The following is a 17,937-nucleotide window of genomic DNA, read 5'->3' as shown; positions in this document are numbered from 1 at the left end:
TAGAAAAGACACTATTATGAAAATATTGTTTCTTTTTTCTCTACTCACATCTTATACACATTCAGGAATGTTTTTCTAAAGATTCTAGTCCTAGAATACGCTTCCTGCTGAATTACATTTTAAGACTGCAATGACAAAGGCCAGAGATTTTAGAAATCCATTTGTAGCCGTTAAAAAACTGTTTCCAGTCTTATGAACTTTGCTCTGGAAGCCGTCTGAAACCTGCTTTGATTTTGTCCCTTATTGAACTTCTGTTGTGACGAGCAGATGACCAAAATTGTGTTTGTTTTTTTATAATGCAGGGCAGGTCAAATCCATACCTGAATTGATTGAAGTGACTCCAATTACCCTCTTTGGAAGGGGTCAATAGCTAAGACGTCCAAATACTTTTTCCATCAATGACCTTGTTTAAACCACTTGTTCAATAAAGCTATGGTGGTAAATATGTTGTGCAAGATGTTTGCTAAATAGGAATTTTCCTATTTATTTAATTATATGTTTCTAGCAAATATGCATTATTTAGCTGGCGGCTTGGTTTCCTTTTCTTTATTATTCCTTTACTTGGACCTTTTTTGTAGAAAGTGCACACCTAGAGTTGGTAAAGACTGTATGACCCCATGCAACGCTTTGTGTCATTTCAGTGAAATGAACACCAATCTAGATTTTCAAACTTCTTCCCTCCATTCATAAAAAAGAGAAGTTTGAGAAGAAAAGAATGCTAGTGCTTCCCCTGAGTTAAGTGCCCTGCTCTAAAGAGCAGCCATTAAAATTCTGTTGACATCATCTTTTGACAGGTGCTCAGACCTTTTTTTTCCCTATTATTTTTCTTTCTTGCTTTCTTTTTTTTCTCCCTCTATCAATGGATGGGTTCTTCAGGTGCTTCAATGCATCCAGCTGATTGGAGACTTGTAATTCCCAGTTGGGTATCGGCATGAAAGCGCTAGCTGTCTGGACTGATGTGCTTTTGATAGGACAGCATGGCAGCAGGCTGCTGCGGCTGTGTCGGGTCATCCCTCTCTTATTATCTGTCAGGTACATTTACCTGCATGCCACTCGGAATTATTCAGCCTTATCAGCAGCTTCTCCCTGAATATATAACAGCCAGACCCTCAGGCAAAACTTCAGCATCACGCCTTGCAACAGGAAACGCTTGTCTATCTGTCTTACAAATAACAGTGTAATCAATCTGATCAACATCCACCACTGTCTGTGCCAAGAAGCATCAGAAAGAATAAAGTAGTCATAACCTTAGCTAAATTTATTAGCTGGGCATGTCTGGTTTGGTTAGAGTGCTATGCAAAAGCTAGAGACCACACTTCATTTTATTTATTTATTTTTTGTTTATAGCTTTTGTATAGACACGGTTAATCTTTTCAGTCCACCTGAGAAGTGAAAATAACTGTAGATACAGTTATAGCACTGACCTAAATGCTCCATTACCTCAGCTGAGTGTAAAGCAATGTAATTAGAACATTAAAGAACCATATACACATTACCATTACCTCACTTACCTTTATTGAGAGGGCAGAGTAGGAATAGCAGCTTAGAAAAGGCAGACCTGGACAGTGTTCTCTAAATGAGACTATTTTGATGATAGCATTGCTGGGCTGAGGTTGTAATTTGAAGGATGAATATACTGGAGAAGATGAGGGGTGGTTTTAGGTGCTTTTCAGATGCTGTTGCACGATGTTGGTGGTTGCAACCAATCGGCTTCCTTTCCACTTCACTCCTGTTTGTGGGTTTCTTGATGGCTTAAGGCCTGCTGTTACCTCTTCCCTTAGGCTACCATTACTCGTAATGCTCCCAGAGGGAACTGCTCCCAACATCACCTGCTGTCAGTAGAATAAAATATCTCTGCAGTGATTTGAATATATTTGCTGGATGATACATATGAATGGGGGGAAATTATTGCAATGCAGTGGCTCAAGAACTCCTGTAAAAACTGCAACAATAAACTGCAATTGGAGTGAAAATTTGTGAAAGTGCTTCTAAAAATATATAATCAGTTCCATTAGTCACTGTGGACCTGATAAAATATTAATAAAAAAATGTGGCAAACCTTACAATGGCAAAACATTAGTAAGAAATTAGCATTAGAATTAAAGTAAGTTAATAAGACATAGCCTTTTATTTTTAAATATTAAGAACTTGCAGCTTTCTACACAATAAAATGTTAATATATTCTATTCAGCATAGATGCCTTCAGACAGATGGCAAAAATCAATTCAACTTATTCAACTTGTGTCACATGCATTTATTTGTGATAATGGTGAATAAGAACATATTTACAATAAACATAAGAGCAACAAAATGGCATGGTATAAGTGCAGTGAGGCAGTGGTGAGAATCCAGTGCTGTAGTAAGGCAATAATGTGTTTCAGTGCAGTGTAGAGTGAAGGATGTTGGGATGAAGCTGGTCTTGAGCCGACTTGTTCTGGCACGGATGCTCCTGTATCTCCTCCCAGAAGGCAGGAGACTATACAGAGTGCAGCTGGGGTGGGATGAGTCCCTGAGGATGTTGAGTGCTCTGCACACATAGCACTAGTTGCACAATTGGTCAGTTCACATTTGATTGTGCAGCAATAAAAGTTTAAGGATTGGACAAGATTATTCAGTCTCAGAAAGTGTCTGTACAGGATTGTGTTTGCTTCTGTAGCCGACAATGACTGATTTTGTCTTCTCAATGTTGATGAAGAGGTTGTTGGAGGAGCACCATGCTGCCAGGTGCTGGTCCTCCTCCCTGTAGGCAGATTCATCATTGTTATCAATGTGGCTGACCACTGTGGTGTCGTCAGCAAACTTGACAATGATGTTGCAAACTATGCAGAGTTCCTCAGTTGTGGTAAATGGGGAGAAGAGCTGAGAATCAGCACACATCCCTGTGGCATACCAGTGTTCAGAGTGAGGCTAAAAGCCCTGATTGGCCAACCTCAGAGAATGTAGTCTTTTCATCTGAAAGTCCAGGACCCTGTGAAAGGTAAGTGCGCTAATCTGTAAGACACTAAGCTTAGTGACCAACATTGTAGGGTTGAGTGTTTTGAAAGCAGAGCTGAAGTCAACAAACAACATCCAGTTATTAGTGCCATTGTTATCCAAGTGGGTGAGGGCAGAATGAAATGCTGTGGAAATCACATTCTCTGTCTTTCTGTTTGAGTAGTATTCAAACTGGTGAGGATACAGTGACGAAAGAAATGCTTCCTTCAGCTGACCGAGAACCAGTTTCTCATAGCACTTCATCACAACAGGGGTGAGTGTGACAGGGTGGAAGTCATTCTGGCAAGCAGCAGCAGGGCAGTTTGGCACAGGTATGATAGCGGTTGTCTTCCAGCATGTGGGGACAGTTGCCTGGGTCAGTGATAGGTTGAAGCTGTCAGTGAAGATCTGAGCTAACTCTACAGCGCTTGCTTTGAGGACACGTCCAGGGATGCCGTTAGGCCTGGCAGTGTTCTGTCCATTCATTCTGCTCAATAATGAGCACACATCTGCTGTGTGCGGGGGACACCTGCATGAGGAGGCTCACACCATGTGGTCTATTGTCCATTGCTGTGATTGAAATGAGCATAAAACTGGTTTAGCTCTTCCAAGTACGAGGCACATCCGGATGAGTTGGTGTGAGGAGATGATCTGTAGTCTGTCATGGTCTGGATGCACTACCACCTGCAACAGGGCCTTGGTTGAGCTGTAGGCCTCAACATCAGCAGATCTGAAAGCAGCATTTCATGTCTTTAGAAGTAGGTGAACCATTGAGTTCATCCAGGGGTTTTGGTTAAGCCGCCATTTTTCCCTGCATTTACAATATTTTTTTTACTAGGCAAGGCTGGTGTTATCTGACGTATGTCATGTTAGGAGGCAGATGTTTGCTTCTTATCCACAATTTTTATATTTAAACATTTAGTTCCACCTTAAATATGTCTGTTTGTTTTATTGGCATTATTCAACAGCTTCATACTTGAATACACCATTTCAAAAAGCTGAAAATAGCACTATAGAAACTTTTTTGAGGCAACCGTAATTCGATGTGTCCGTTTAAGACACACAAACCAATTGTACATCATGTGAATAAACATTTACCTACTTTTGAAAGACAAAAATTTAAAGAGCCAATGGCATTTTTCCTCCATTTACAAGCCTTTACTGTCTAAATCCACATTCAATGTTTAGAATAGGTGAGGCTGGTTTTATCTTACCAATTTCAGATCATTTTATTCACAATTTTCCTGTTCAGACTTCTTACTTGAATACTCAGTTCCATCTTTAATAGATGTGAAGCTATGGATAACACTATGTTTTTTTAAACAAAACTCGCTTTGAAACATACAACCAAGTGTACATCATATCACTAAGTGAAACGCTTATACTGGTGTTATTTGCCAGCTTCACTTGTCCATTCCGCCTTAAATAGGCAAGGTTTTCAAACACAACTCTTACTCCTTAATTTGTTTAAAACACACACGCCATGGAGAAACTCATTTTTTTTAAAAAAAACAAACAAACTATGGTACTTACACTTTTCAATCATGTTGTTATTCAACTTCTTCGTATAAAACAAACAAACAAAAAACATTTCAATACTTGCTATCCCACACTTAATTGATGAATAACACACAAACTATTTAGTTTACTTCGTTAATCTATACGTAGACATCTCTACATCTATGATTTTGTTTTATGTTTTTTTGAAAATGACTTGCTGTTAGAAAATTTGCCAACTCTGGATCTGTCTTGTAGTTTTGCTGTTTATAAAGTGCCTCATTTTTCAAACACATGGCCAGGGTTTCCCCTTGTTTTTCTCCGTCTCTGGACATGAAGATTTTTAGAAGAGCACTGAGGCTTTTAGGGCATTAAATTCTAACATTATATCTGGGCTTTGGCCCTTCATGGTTTCAGGGTTCTATGTTTATATTTTATCTATGTAAATTATTATGTGTATCTGGCAACCCAGTGGGGTTGGATTGTAATGTAATTGGACTGAAGGCGGGATCTCAGGCCAAATACTCCAATAGAGCCCCGTTCCGGAATGGGCACTGCTCAAAGAGAATATACTGGCTCCAGCACTGCTCTCAGGGATGCCAGTGCTTTAACTTAATCTGTTTCCTTAATCTGTGCTCTCACATTCTGGACATTTATGACTAAGTACAGTAAACATATTACAGATTGCTCCTTTTAAAGCTTAGTGTAATACCATTTTAGGCTTAGCTTATGTTTGCATGATGTGTAGCCCGTTCCAAAACAGTACACCTCACACGGCACCATGTTATTACTATCAAGAGAAACCTTTTTTTAATTTATTTGATTCTTCAGTGTTTCAGAATGGCTGTGCTTGCAGTCTCTTCCATGGCTTTGCCCCAGCTCCCCAGAACAAATAGACTCTATTCCCGAGGTCTTCCCTTTCTCCGGTAAGCTGCCATTGATTACAGTGTTTCACAGGTGGCTGTGCTTGGCCTGTCTGGCTCCAGAGCCATGCATCTGTACTTGCTAACAAAACCATAATTGCTAAAAAGCCCTGAACTGCCAATTCTGTCCTGGAACACCACTGCTGTAGCACAGATGCATTCACCAGTGAACACTGAATGAAACATTTGGAATCTTGTTTTTTGCGTGTGTATTCCAGCTGAACACACACTTGTTACTTTGGCATAGGCACCGTTGCAGGTGTTCTGGTCCTGGAAGACATAGTGACACAGCTGAGCTAATGGGAATGGGTGATATTCATCAGTGCAAGATGTTTCCTTTTTGTAGACTCATATGTCTCAAGGTTCTCTCTCCCATTTCACTCAGTCTCTTTTACATTCTCCCTCTTTCTCCACTCCACTCAATCTTTCTCTTGCTCTCTCTCTGACACACACACACACACACACACACACCTACACATTCTCTCTTTCTCTGTGTGTCAACACTGTTGTTTTCCTTTTTTATGTGTGTGGTAATGTTTTTTTCTTTTGGTGGGGGTTCATGGGGAGGAGGGGTGGGGGGGGGGGGCATGTCTGGATGAATCCACAGAGAGCAAAACTGATGTTTGGTAAGCCAGCGTTTTTCCTCCTCACGTCTGTCTCTCTGCTCTTTAGCTGCAAAATCAAATGCTCTTAACAGTCATCACTAATGCTTTTATCAGTCGGAGGAAGCTAAGGCTGGTACTTTTTGACTCTCTTTTAAAAATGAGAGAAAGATATTATCCACCTTTGTGGCCAAAATGCTCTCAGATGTGGTTTGTGTACTTGGCATATCTAAGAAGAATAAAAAGACTACCTTCAAAACACAGGCAGTCAGACACAAAGCCGGTAAATCCATGAACAAAATCCAAACGACAGCAAACTTTCAGGAAAGAAGAATAAGCAAAACAACAAGGTGCAGAAGTCTGCCTCACACAAAGGAGTTTTACACAGACGCTTCACGACCCTAGACTCAGAGAAAGGGGTTTATAAAGGAGGAGTCAGTGGCCATTTCTCAGTGCGTGCTTTTGTGTGTTCTTACGTTCTCTTGTTCTTGATTAATATCATCTTCCGCTACCGAAGTTTAGTGGAAAACAAGTCATGGCCAAAATAATGAGGTGACTTGACTTGCTTATGAGAATGACCTGAAAAACCCCATCATTCACTGCGGCATCACAAATTTGCTCTTATGAGGGGAAGCACATTCTTTTTGTTCTTGGTACTGAGAAACCATTGAGTCCTTCATTAGCTACAGGTGTGTAGCTAATGTGTGTAGCATATATAGTGTGTAGCATTATATATATGGCCCGGTGCACGCCAGCGTCAGGTCAGTCTGCTCCAAAGAAGAGGAAAAGAAGACGATAGGAGCTATCACACAGATCCGCACAAGTCAATCAGAAGTGTCGGTCAGTAGCTGGCCCTTCTCTCTCCCTCCTCGTGCCTGAGGTTTCCCGCTGCTTCAACCTCCGGAAGTAGGAGCAGCTGGGCTCCTTATCAGCCACCAGGCGCAGGTAGTTTCTCGCCAAGCCCCCGGGACCACGCGGCCGTTTGCTGTCCAAAACAGCTGGTGTTAGAGGCCCGTGGCTGGCGTGGCTTGGAGCAGCTGGATCGGTGAGACGGCCCTCGGTCACAATATATATATATAATAAGAAAACCAAAAAGCTGAGGTTTTTGGAATGACCCCTCACAGTCATCCAAAATAAACATCCTTAAAACAGTTGGGATAGACCTTAAATAAACTGTTCATGCAAAATGACCCCTGAATACCTCAGAACTAGTGGCCTTCTATAAACTAGAGTGGAAAAAGTGCAAGAAGAATATATCAAGCATTGAAACATTTTAGCTTGCTACACAAACAGTTAAAGCTGTTATTTCAGCTAAAGTAGTGGCTCTGTAGGGTATAAACATTTTGTTTAATATTTAAAAATACAGTTTAAATTGCTTAGCAACAGAGGCTGTGATCACTATATCCCACTTTAAAAAAAGTGCCCAAAGTTTTGCAGGCTGCTGTAAATATAACAGAAAGGCATGTTTATGATTATGGGGAAACTGTGGAACTGTGTGTTTGAGGGAAATGGAGCAGACAGCGCAATATCCTCATTTCAGTTTGTGCTTTTGAAGTTTTGGAGTTCTCTCCATTGCCTAAAAAACTCCAGATGTCTCTGCCATGAGCCGAAAGAGAGAGAGTGTGAGAGATAGCCTAACATACAGGACAGAGCCAGTTTGCTTTTTTCATTCATTTACAGACACTAGAGCTTCCTAAACACATTAGACTGGTTTCCAGCACACAAACAGATTTTAGGGCTAGCGAATGATGAAGAAACATCTTCAGAATTTTAGAAAAAAAGTGTTGTTTGTTTACAGTCGTGAACTGCACCTTTAAATCAGTCTGTTTTTGTATCAGTTTCTAGGGTGACATTGAAGAAAGCAGCTTTCCCAACAGCTGGCCCTTTTTGAAATAAGCATTTATAGATGTTTGAGGGTTTTTTCAGTTGTTGTGAAAGGCTTAAGTACAGTAGATTCTATATAGCCTTAACAGTGATGAGCTACAGTAAACATGTCTGTTAATGTCTAATGTTTTAATAGCTCCGTTCCTCATGAAGTTTTGATGGCATCTGGTTGTACCACATTATGTCAAATAGGCTGAGTGTGAGTTAATGTGTGTTGACTGAAAGTGTTATTATACCAGTAATATTAACACACACAAATCCCTCGGCACATGACAGAAAGTTCAAAATAGATTCCATCCTTCCAGGGCACACTCAGTAAAAGCTCTTCTTAACTGTGCAGTGGAACACTCTACAGAAATGATTTGAGTCGAGGTCCTGGCGGCTCCGTGATCCTCTGCGGTCAGAGGGACCTGAGGCCTGCGTCTCTGAGGGATTTAAGGATGAGGGACGCATAATAAGGGATTTTTAAAGCCGCGAGCAGGAAGTTCAGCACCAAATTCTCTAACACGCTAAAGAAAGGCTGAAAAATTCATGGGAAGCTCTGAATGTCATGACAGCCAGAGAGAAAGACAAGAGCAAGAGTAATAGATAAGAGCACGGGGGCGCAGAATAATTTGTTATTAAGAAGCATTTCACTCAAAACCCTTAATATCCTAATGTGAATGAAAACCTCAACGCTAAACTTGAAGGATATAGACAACACAAAGCAAGCCCTGTGCAGAGGTCGAATGAATTAACCCCTTAACCTTTAAGGCTTTTTATGTGGGTGACACCTCCAGCACTTATATCATGGCTTAACATCACTGTCTCCACAAAACCTTTCAGGTGAAGGATAAAAGACTTTACTTTTCATGTTACATAATGTAAGGGTATATATATGATCATCACTGAGTATGAAATGACCTGTTTATCAGCTACCTGAAAGAATTGAGAAGATCTAAACCAGAGCCACTAGGTTTGGATCTGACAGCCAAGATACAGCAGCACATTTCCCAGTAGTGTACTGCAGTGACTTAATGCATAAAACAGTAACATTTTAACTGATAAATGAACATCCTACATATTGCATTAAATATTACATTATCGGATTATAGGGTTAAACTAAAATAATAATATAATTTATTAGGATGATTGCACATTGCTAAGCAGCTGTACAGTTATATGGTTTATATCCTTCTTTTTCTCATTTCTCTCCTTTATTATTTCATTTTTGCTGGACATTCTGTTAACATTTCTCTCAGTTAAGAGTTATATATAATTACAATCTATCTACATCATCATTTACAGCTTCCAGATAGCAACCTATTGAATATGTGTTTTTTTTTTTCCTTCTCCTCCTATGGGAATGAATGGGGTGTAAATTTGGTGCACCCTTATCTCACAATGATACAGATACCAGACTAGAAACAACCAAACAACATGGTGTACAACAGCAAACAATTGGCAGAAACCTAGAGACCACCTGAAATACCATAGCAGTTGCCATAGCAACCACCCTTGTTGATGGCATGATGATGATGATAAGAAGAAGAATATAAAATTAAATATGTTGACTTTTAAAATATGAGACTGAGCTCTGGCAGCACTGTACACTGTAAGAGAAATCCTGGAGCATGCGGTGTGACATATTATTTTTGATGATATTTGTGTAAACAAATCAAATGAAGTACCCTATCTTCCATTCATTCATTGTCTATAAGCGTTTATGGAGTTGAGGGTCTCGGTGGGTCCGGAGCCTACCCAGAATCACTGGGAGCAAGGCTGAGGCGCCAGCCCTTCGCAGGGTCACACTCACTGACATGGTCCCACCTACCGACACTTTTGAGTTGCCAATCAACCTACCAACGTGTGTTTTTGGACCGCGGGAGGAAACCCACGTGGACACAGAGAGAACACACCAAACTCCTCTACCTGTTGCACCATGGTAGTTTCTGTCTGCCTGTCTCTCTCTCTTTGTCTCACTCTCACTATCTTTTTCTCTCTGATAATATGCCTAAAATATCCAAACAAAAGATGTTTGCTCTGTCAAGAAGAGAATTCACTGCAAACAGGAGCTTGATGGGAATGGATGGAGGGTAGGGAGAGGCGGCATATTTTTTTTTCTTTTCTTTTCTTTTTTCTCTTGTCCTCCCTCACTGAAACAATGCACAGAGCAACACTTCGCTTTTAATCATGGCTATCAAAGCCGACAAGCAGGCTGTAAAAGGCGAGCACTCTCAGGCTTGGGGGCAGAGTGGGAGAGAGGAGGGAGTTTGAGGATCACACTGAGACCCCTGTTGCTTGCCCGTGGGGAGAGGAGGTGATTATTCAAGCAGCCAATTAGATGCCTGTCTGCGTGTTTGTTACAATACACAACTATTTAAATCTCTGAGAGGCGAGGTAAACAGGGGAGAGACAGAGAGACGCATCAAAGCTCAGACGTTCTCCTTTTTCACTAGGGTAGAATTGTCTATTCATGACACACACAAATCCAGCTGATCTAGTCACAAGAAAGATCATATTATAGCTTCTGGACAAAATGTTCATCTCCAACATATCTTTTCAGTTCATAGTACGTTTTAAACCTAAGATAATGATATATATTGAAACTAATGCCTTCTCAGTGAGTGTGGTGCTTGTATAAAGTTGTATATAATCAACTTTACAAAAAAAGATAATATTAAACAAATAAGAAATATTAGGTTTTAAATAGAAATATTAGAACAATGTTTTTTTCAGATTCTCATTGATTGCATGAATTTGTTAAACCAACAGCATGCGCTATTTAAAATCATTATTAACCGTTAGAACTAGGTAATGTATGATCACTTCAGATAATGCAAGGAAGACTCTCCCACGAGGATAGATTTGGTAAAAGATAAACCAACACATTCTCACATAGAGTATCACAGTAGAATAATGTGATTTGGTTTTATTCTAATGTTGGGTGTTATTTGTTGTTTGTTTGTTTGTTTGTTTTTAGCAAATAAACATTTACTGTTCAGATAAATAGCTTTTGAATCTCATAATCTCTGGGGCCTAAAACGTCTGCACAGCACTGTATGTTTTTCTTTGCATTTACAATAAGTATACTGTAAAAAATAATTCTGTAAAAACAATGGCAAATATGATGTAAAAATAACAGAATGTTAATCATTAAAACTATGACTATTTACATTTTTGTTAATTTTTTGTTTACTTCATTATTTAATATTAAAAAAATAAACTCACTTGGAATTAAATCATTTTAAATAGATTTCAATTGAAATTTAAGAAGTACATTATATTGTATTGCTTCTACTTTGAAGATATTTGTTTTTTCTTTGGCCAGAAAATAAATATATATATTCATTCATTGTCTGTAACCATTATCCAGTTCAGGGTCTAACCTCATTTTGTTAATGTGTTTTAATGCTAATAAGTATATGTTCAAGGCGGGATGGTGCAGCAGGTGGTGTCGCAGTCACACAGCTCCAGGGTCCTGTAGGTTGTGGGTTCGAGTCCCGCTCCGGGTGACTGTCTGTGAGGAGTGTGGTGTGTTCTCCCTGTGTCTGTGTGGGTTTCCTCCAGGTGACTGTCTGTGAGGTGTGTGGTGTGTTCTCCCTGTGTCTGCATGGGTTTCCTCCGGGTGACTGTCTGTGAGGAGTGAGGTGTGTTCTCCCTGTGTCTGCGTGGGTTTCCTCCGGGTGACTGTCTGTGAGGAGTGTGGTGTGTTCTCCCTGTGTCTATGTGGGTTTCCTCTGGGTCACTGTCTGTGAGGAGTGTGGTGTGTTCTCCCTGTGTCTATGTGGGTTTCCTCCGGGTGACTGTCTGTGAGGAATGTGGTGTGTTCTCCCTGTGTCTGCGTGGGTTTCCTCTGGGTCACTGTCTGTGAGGAGTGTAGTGTCTTCTCCCAGTGTCCGTGTGAGTTTCCTCCAGGTGCTCCGGTTTCCTCCCACAGTCCAAAAACACATGTTGGTAGGTGTCCGTATGTGTGAGTGAATGTATGAGTGTGTATCACACTGGGAAGGACTGGCACATTCCTGCCTCGTGCCCAGTGGGTAGGATCCGGACCCACAGCGACCCTCAACTGGATGAACAGTTACAGACAATGAATGAATGAATGTTTTCATACATAGAATCATTAAATTCATCAGTGGACTTCAGCTGAAATAATACACAAAATAATGTCTGATTTAAAGCACAAATATCCTACATGATTCCAACATTGATAACAACAGATCCCGTTAAACTCTGAGCAGGCAGCTGGTGGTAGATTAGACCAGAACCGCTGCATCATGTTTTCAAGCATATCCACTATTCTTCATAATAATTAGGCCGATGATTCATAATTTAAGATCTATCATGTCAGCTTTATTCAGCATTATCTCTGCACAGCTTTGAACCTAAGACAGCTCGTCTAGCACTGCCAGCTTTGACACGAAAAAAAAAGTATGAGATTCTTTCAGTTCTGAGTACAATGCTGGAGAAAGTTTGCCAGAACATCAAGAGATTTCCCAATGAGACTGATTTCCTGTTTCCTCTGCAGCTTGTCAGCTTTATTCTGTTACAGTCTTATTTTTTTCCCATGCCTAAGATATGCTTTTTTTATTCCGGTCAGGAGTTTGGGCAATTACTTTTTTTAATATTTAATTTACTCAGTGTAGCACAGACAGATTGTGTGCGTGTGTTTGGTGTTGTTTGAAACACTTTTTGATGGAATACATTATTAAAATATTGAAATGGATAAATAATTCGGCCTGGAATTGGCTGTGTGGTGTCTCATTGGTTTTAGCAGCAGTGTTTGTATGTGTGCGCGTCCATCCCAGGAGCCCCACACAATCACAGCCGCTGATGTGCCATACAGCGCTGCTGCATTTTAAAGAGAATTATTACGTCTCCTGAGAGTTGAAAATTAACACATCTAGGAAGTTTCAACGCAGATCCTCAGAAATGAGAAGTTGTTGTTCATGTCCAAACGTTCATAAACACTCCTCCTGATTAGTGGACACAGATGTTCAGCTGTGCACACAGCTTTAGCTATTATTTTATTTAGAAAAGCTGGATATTGAATGGGATACTCTAGAGCAGCTGCACATGAGCATAAGGTCACAAGGCTGAATCATAAGCATTGACTCTACGGGTATAAAGCCCACCTCAGCACTAGATTGTGAAGCAGTGGAAGTTCATTCTCTAGTGAAGTACCATGAAGTACCTTAGGGGTGAACTAGATTAACATTTATGATCCAAAACGAACCGTTCAAAATCTGTACCTGAACACACTAATGCTCTTGTGGGGGAATGCCATCAGCTTTTCACAGAAATCAACCAACATCTTCTTTAGAGGTATCTCGTTTAAGAAGAGGCTGCTTAAAACGTGATCAAACTACAAATTATTTCTCTTAATTTCAGAAGAAATGCTTAGATGTGTGTCCATCTTTTGCTTGAGAATGTTAGTGTTGTGAGTTGGATAAGATTTTATTTTACATTGTAGCTGTGCCGATATAGACCACAGACATACACTGACTTTATGGTTTACTTAGCTTGTAATAATGCATCTACTAATAATCTTAAAAAAAAAAAAAAAAGAAATACAGTTTATTCACTGTAATGCATCACTTTGTTCTTCACTCTAACTCCTCCCTCCTGAGATCCTTAACCAAGCTCTGCTACAGATACAAAATCAAGCTGGATTCTGATGAGACCCTGTATGGAGGTCATGGAAGACTGGACCATGGTACAGAATTCTTCACCGAGGCCATCCCGTTTAATGGCCGGCCCAACTCAGTGCAGGTACATCTTCTGTAATATCTAAAAAGACATACTAGGTCTGATATCAGCCACTGCATCACCCAGTGTAATGTGTATCATTATGTACAGCACTGTTTATTGTGACTGCTGGTAGGAAACATGATTTTTTTTAATCAAGATTTGAAATCATTTTTTCACATCAAATAATAAAATGTAAAAGTTCTCTTCAGGAAAAAAGAGAACTGCAGTTGGGATTATTTTAATCTATGTCTTGTAAGTGATATATTATAGAAGTTAATAAATTGTTGTTTCAAGGCTTAACCATGTTGACCGTAGGTTTTCTGCCTTCCAGCTAATGATAATCAGAGTGTTCCTCAGAGCTGGATATAAAATAAATAAAAATAGAAATAATATAAAAAATTACATGGTGACATTACTCTAGGCCATTGTTAATTAAGCGATGAGACATCCCACAGTTGGGAGTTAATGTCTGGTAACTATAAATGAAACTGGAAGGATGTGTATAAGAGAGGAGTTATGGAGACCTTTACAGATGAGCTAACATTGCAGTAAAGCAGAACAACACTGGGAGTTTCATAAGGCTTTTATTGGTGTCACACTTGTGATAATGTGACAAAGTAATGTTTAGAGACCTATTTCTACCATTTTCTCCTTTCTGGACTTAGCTAACATTAAAAAGAGGAGTCAGCCTGATGAACAACAAAGCCAGATTTTAATGAACACTTAATCACATTAAGGAACATTTGATGCAAGTAAAGCAAAATCACAACATTATGTCGTAATATAAAAGCTTCAGTGAATGTTTAGCCTGTTTTATCTCAGTGCCACTTGCTAATGTTTTAAGAGAACCCAGTAGCTGGATATGGGTCTAAATTGTAGAAATACACTGGTCGAATCACTTGGCATCATTTCATCAGCTGCCTTTTATGTAGCTGTGTGAATTTCCAGTGAGTATTCTAATGGCTCCTTCATAATATTTAAACATATTAAATTGTTTGCCAAGTTCCCTGCTTAGCTGCTTAGCATGCTAGCTTTGTCTACTGAGTTATGAGTCTAATATTATTAATCAATTCCTGGACCAGGCTTGCCTAAGCAATTATATTAATTGTGCCTATTTGAGGACACTGAGATTTCTGGGTTGGCATGAATAGAGAATTATGTGCTTTAGAGCATAACAGTGATCCTGTTTGCTAACTTGTTGTATATGCAAATTGGCTCTACATTATGCAGTAAAACGTTACCAACATCAACTGAAAAGACCATGATAAAGGCAGGAAATAAAATTTTATGCAAACGCGACCCCTTTAAGAATCTTAATTGAAGTCCTTGTCTGTAATAAAGCCTTTATCACAGCGGTAATATAGTAATATATGGGAATCAAGTCTAACAATGGCAGGGGAAAGTCATAGCTCAGCTAATCTGATTCATATTCCTCTATCAGATAAAGGAGTCTCACAGAGAGTGTCTCCCTCTCTCTCTCTCTCTCCCATCTCAACTTGGGACTCAAGCCTTTTTTTTTACATTGTGTATTTTATTTCCAGGGGCCTGATTGAAATTAAGTGCATAGCGTGAAATTTAAACCCCTCATTTCCAGTCTGTGGCGTTTGACGCACAGCCCCTCTGTCTCTATCTGTTAGCATGGCCTCCTCCTTTCTTTTTTTGTCCTCTGTTCTCTTCCCTTCTTTTAACCTTGGGGCCTGCAAAAGCACTAGATGGTACCATAAATTAAAAAAAATGCGAACAAACTCTTCCACACTACTGACACTTTAAAAGGGCCCAGCCGTTTACTGCACTTTTCTGTTCATAAGCAGTAGAGTAAATGCTTCTGTGGAGGAGAGGAGAAGAGCATAACTGACGTATGTTTGCCTGTTTGAGTTCTGTTGTATAATAACCAAAGGAATTCCCAGTGCATGCTGGGAATGACATGCAGGATTTACTGATGCTGTGATTGACAGCACGTTTGTGGTTTACTTCTTCAGGGGTTTCCTTTGCCATCAGCTTCCTGTGTGATATTTCTCAAGGTGATGTACAGCTTGTTTGTGATATCGTGTCTCCCACGAAGCACCTTTCCTAATAAACAAAATTCAGAGCAGTGCAAATAACAAATAAATAGGGTTAAAAGCACAGAACATACAAGACGCTCTGTGGTGCAGAGTTGCAGCACACTGTACATTTATAAGTCAGTGAACAGAACACCCTTTAGGCTCAAGTATCTAAAGCTGAACTCATCATTTGTTATCAGATATTTATGTAGTAGGAACAAGTGATATGTGAGCTACTCTCAGGCATCTCCAAAAAGCTGCATTATTTATGAAGTGGGTTGTTTTCATGCTATTTAACTTCTAAAACGTTACAGTGAACAAAGTAGACTGTGAAGAAGACCTCTGGGTTTCCAGCAAGATGATCTCAAGGTCTTTGACACATAATAGGAGCAAACCTCCAAGCTAATGTACAATTCTGTTCGTAAGTAGTTGGAAAATATTTTTATTTTATTTGAATTGTACTCCAATATATTTGAAATAAAATAGAATACAGAATATCAAGTCATTCCTCAGTTCTTATGCTTTTTGTTACTTTTTTGTAAAGCATCCTTTGAAAAATGAAAATGTGAAAAAGTCTCTACATTGATTTAATAAATAAAAAAAACTATTATTTTACTCCTTTTAAATACAAAGTACACACAGTTGTATGTACACAGAAACACACCAGATCTGCCCATTGGCTACAACACCCTGAATCGCAGAGTTGCTAATGTACAAAGCGGAAAGAGTGAAGCCTAATTCTGAAACTATCAAAGCCAGCAAACGCATCTTAGACTTCTGCTGCGAACACGCCACTGGACATCTTATCATGCTTAGAGGAGAATGCGAACTGTTCAGTTACTTTATTTTAGCTAAGAGATGCTTTGTCTAGCATCATGCTAAGGGGTTGCTAAGTAATTGGAGCTGCCTCCTACCCACAAAAATTTATAAAACAATGTTAAGCTGAACCTAATATACAGTGGTCCCTAGCTACTTCACGGTTCACTTTTCGCAGACTCGCTGTTTCGTGGGTTTTCAATAAATATTAATGTAATGTAATTAATGTATATAATTAATATGCGTATTTACTCACCGGATGAATACAAACAAAATGTAGGAGTTACGCAGCGATCGCTTGAAGTGCTACTTGCCGACATGGGATTGTAAACAACACATGATTGGTTGACTGATGGAAAGCGACCAACCGGAGAATGCTGCTCTGTATCCTGGTCGTTCGCACTCAGCTCTATTTCATGTTAGCATCGGACTGTGGTGTGTGTGTAGTTTTATAGCTTAAAATAGTGTACAACTGCTAAAATAATATATAAATATTAAAATAAATATAGCGTCTCTACTTGACAGATTTTCACTTTTCCTGAGGGATCACTGTATGGAACTTGTGAGCATATTTTAAGAAAGTCTAATTGTGAGCAGAACAATATTTTACATTATTGTGGAAAAAACAAACCATCTCTCTACTTGTATTCAGGGTGGTCATAGTAATAGTATTTATACTTGAAACTGATAGTGCCACCAGACCCTGGGATGGTCAATATGTATTGATCCACTGTGTAGGCCAGATATAACACACCTTCAAGTGCCCTTGCCACTAATGTACCAGAGTGTTTTGCACTCCCAGGATGTTTCAGTTCCACTGAAAGAACAATACTAAATGAATTAATTCCAAAAAAAGTGCCACAGTTAGTGTTTGCAGAGAGTGTGATGAGTGTAATATGCTGCTACATTTTCAGTGGTATGGTTAAAACACTATGTTCAAAACACATCTTTCATGACCTTACGAAGGTAAAAACACCTTAATTGTCTGTTTATTTCATGCTGAAGAAAGTCAGATGTTTCCAAGCGCAAAATTAATTCGGCGAGAATGGTCTGGATTAATGTTTGACCGGGCTCTCACTGTCTTGCGCTCACGTGAGGCACATTAGGCCAAGACTCATTTCTCTCAGACCGTGGGCCTTCTTTTATCTCGGCCTCAATTCTCAACTGTAATAAGACAGCTTTCATCAGTTAACCCCCAACCCCCCCCCTTCGCACACACACACACACACACACACACACACCAAATTATATATTCTCTTTTTTCTTTCTTCCCAACTTTTTATTAATTCAAACATCACAATCTCACAGCCGCCCTGTTTCCAGCTAAATGCAAAGTGTAGTTTAACAAGTCTGGCTAATATCAATCCCACGAGGAGCTCTGCAGGAGCCGGGCAGGACAGAGATGGTTCAGAGCGAGGCTTTCTTCTAGATTCCTGTCAGACTCCGTGCCTCACCTCAACATGTCGCTAG

The 17,937-nt window shown here is 39.6% G+C and overlaps 1 protein-coding gene across 1 annotated transcript in view; it reads left to right on the top strand.

Annotated features, from left to right (window-relative positions):
* gbe1b (glucan (1,4-alpha-), branching enzyme 1b) overlaps positions 1-17,937 on the top strand; it is a 128,669-nt gene that overhangs the window by 97,646 nt on the left and 13,086 nt on the right. Inside the window, exon 15 of the mRNA XM_066665916.1 lies at positions 13,513-13,630. Within this exon, the coding sequence (XP_066522013.1) occupies positions 13,513-13,630 (118 nt within the window). The remainder of the gene's footprint in view (positions 1-13,512; positions 13,631-17,937) is intronic.

This window comes from Hoplias malabaricus, chromosome 1 (assembly GCF_029633855.1).
Source record: "Hoplias malabaricus isolate fHopMal1 chromosome 1, fHopMal1.hap1, whole genome shotgun sequence".
Taxonomy (NCBI): Eukaryota; Metazoa; Chordata; class Actinopteri; order Characiformes; family Erythrinidae; genus Hoplias; species Hoplias malabaricus.
Note: the sequence above shows the minus strand (reverse complement) of the source record. Positions and strands in the feature narration are given on the sequence as shown.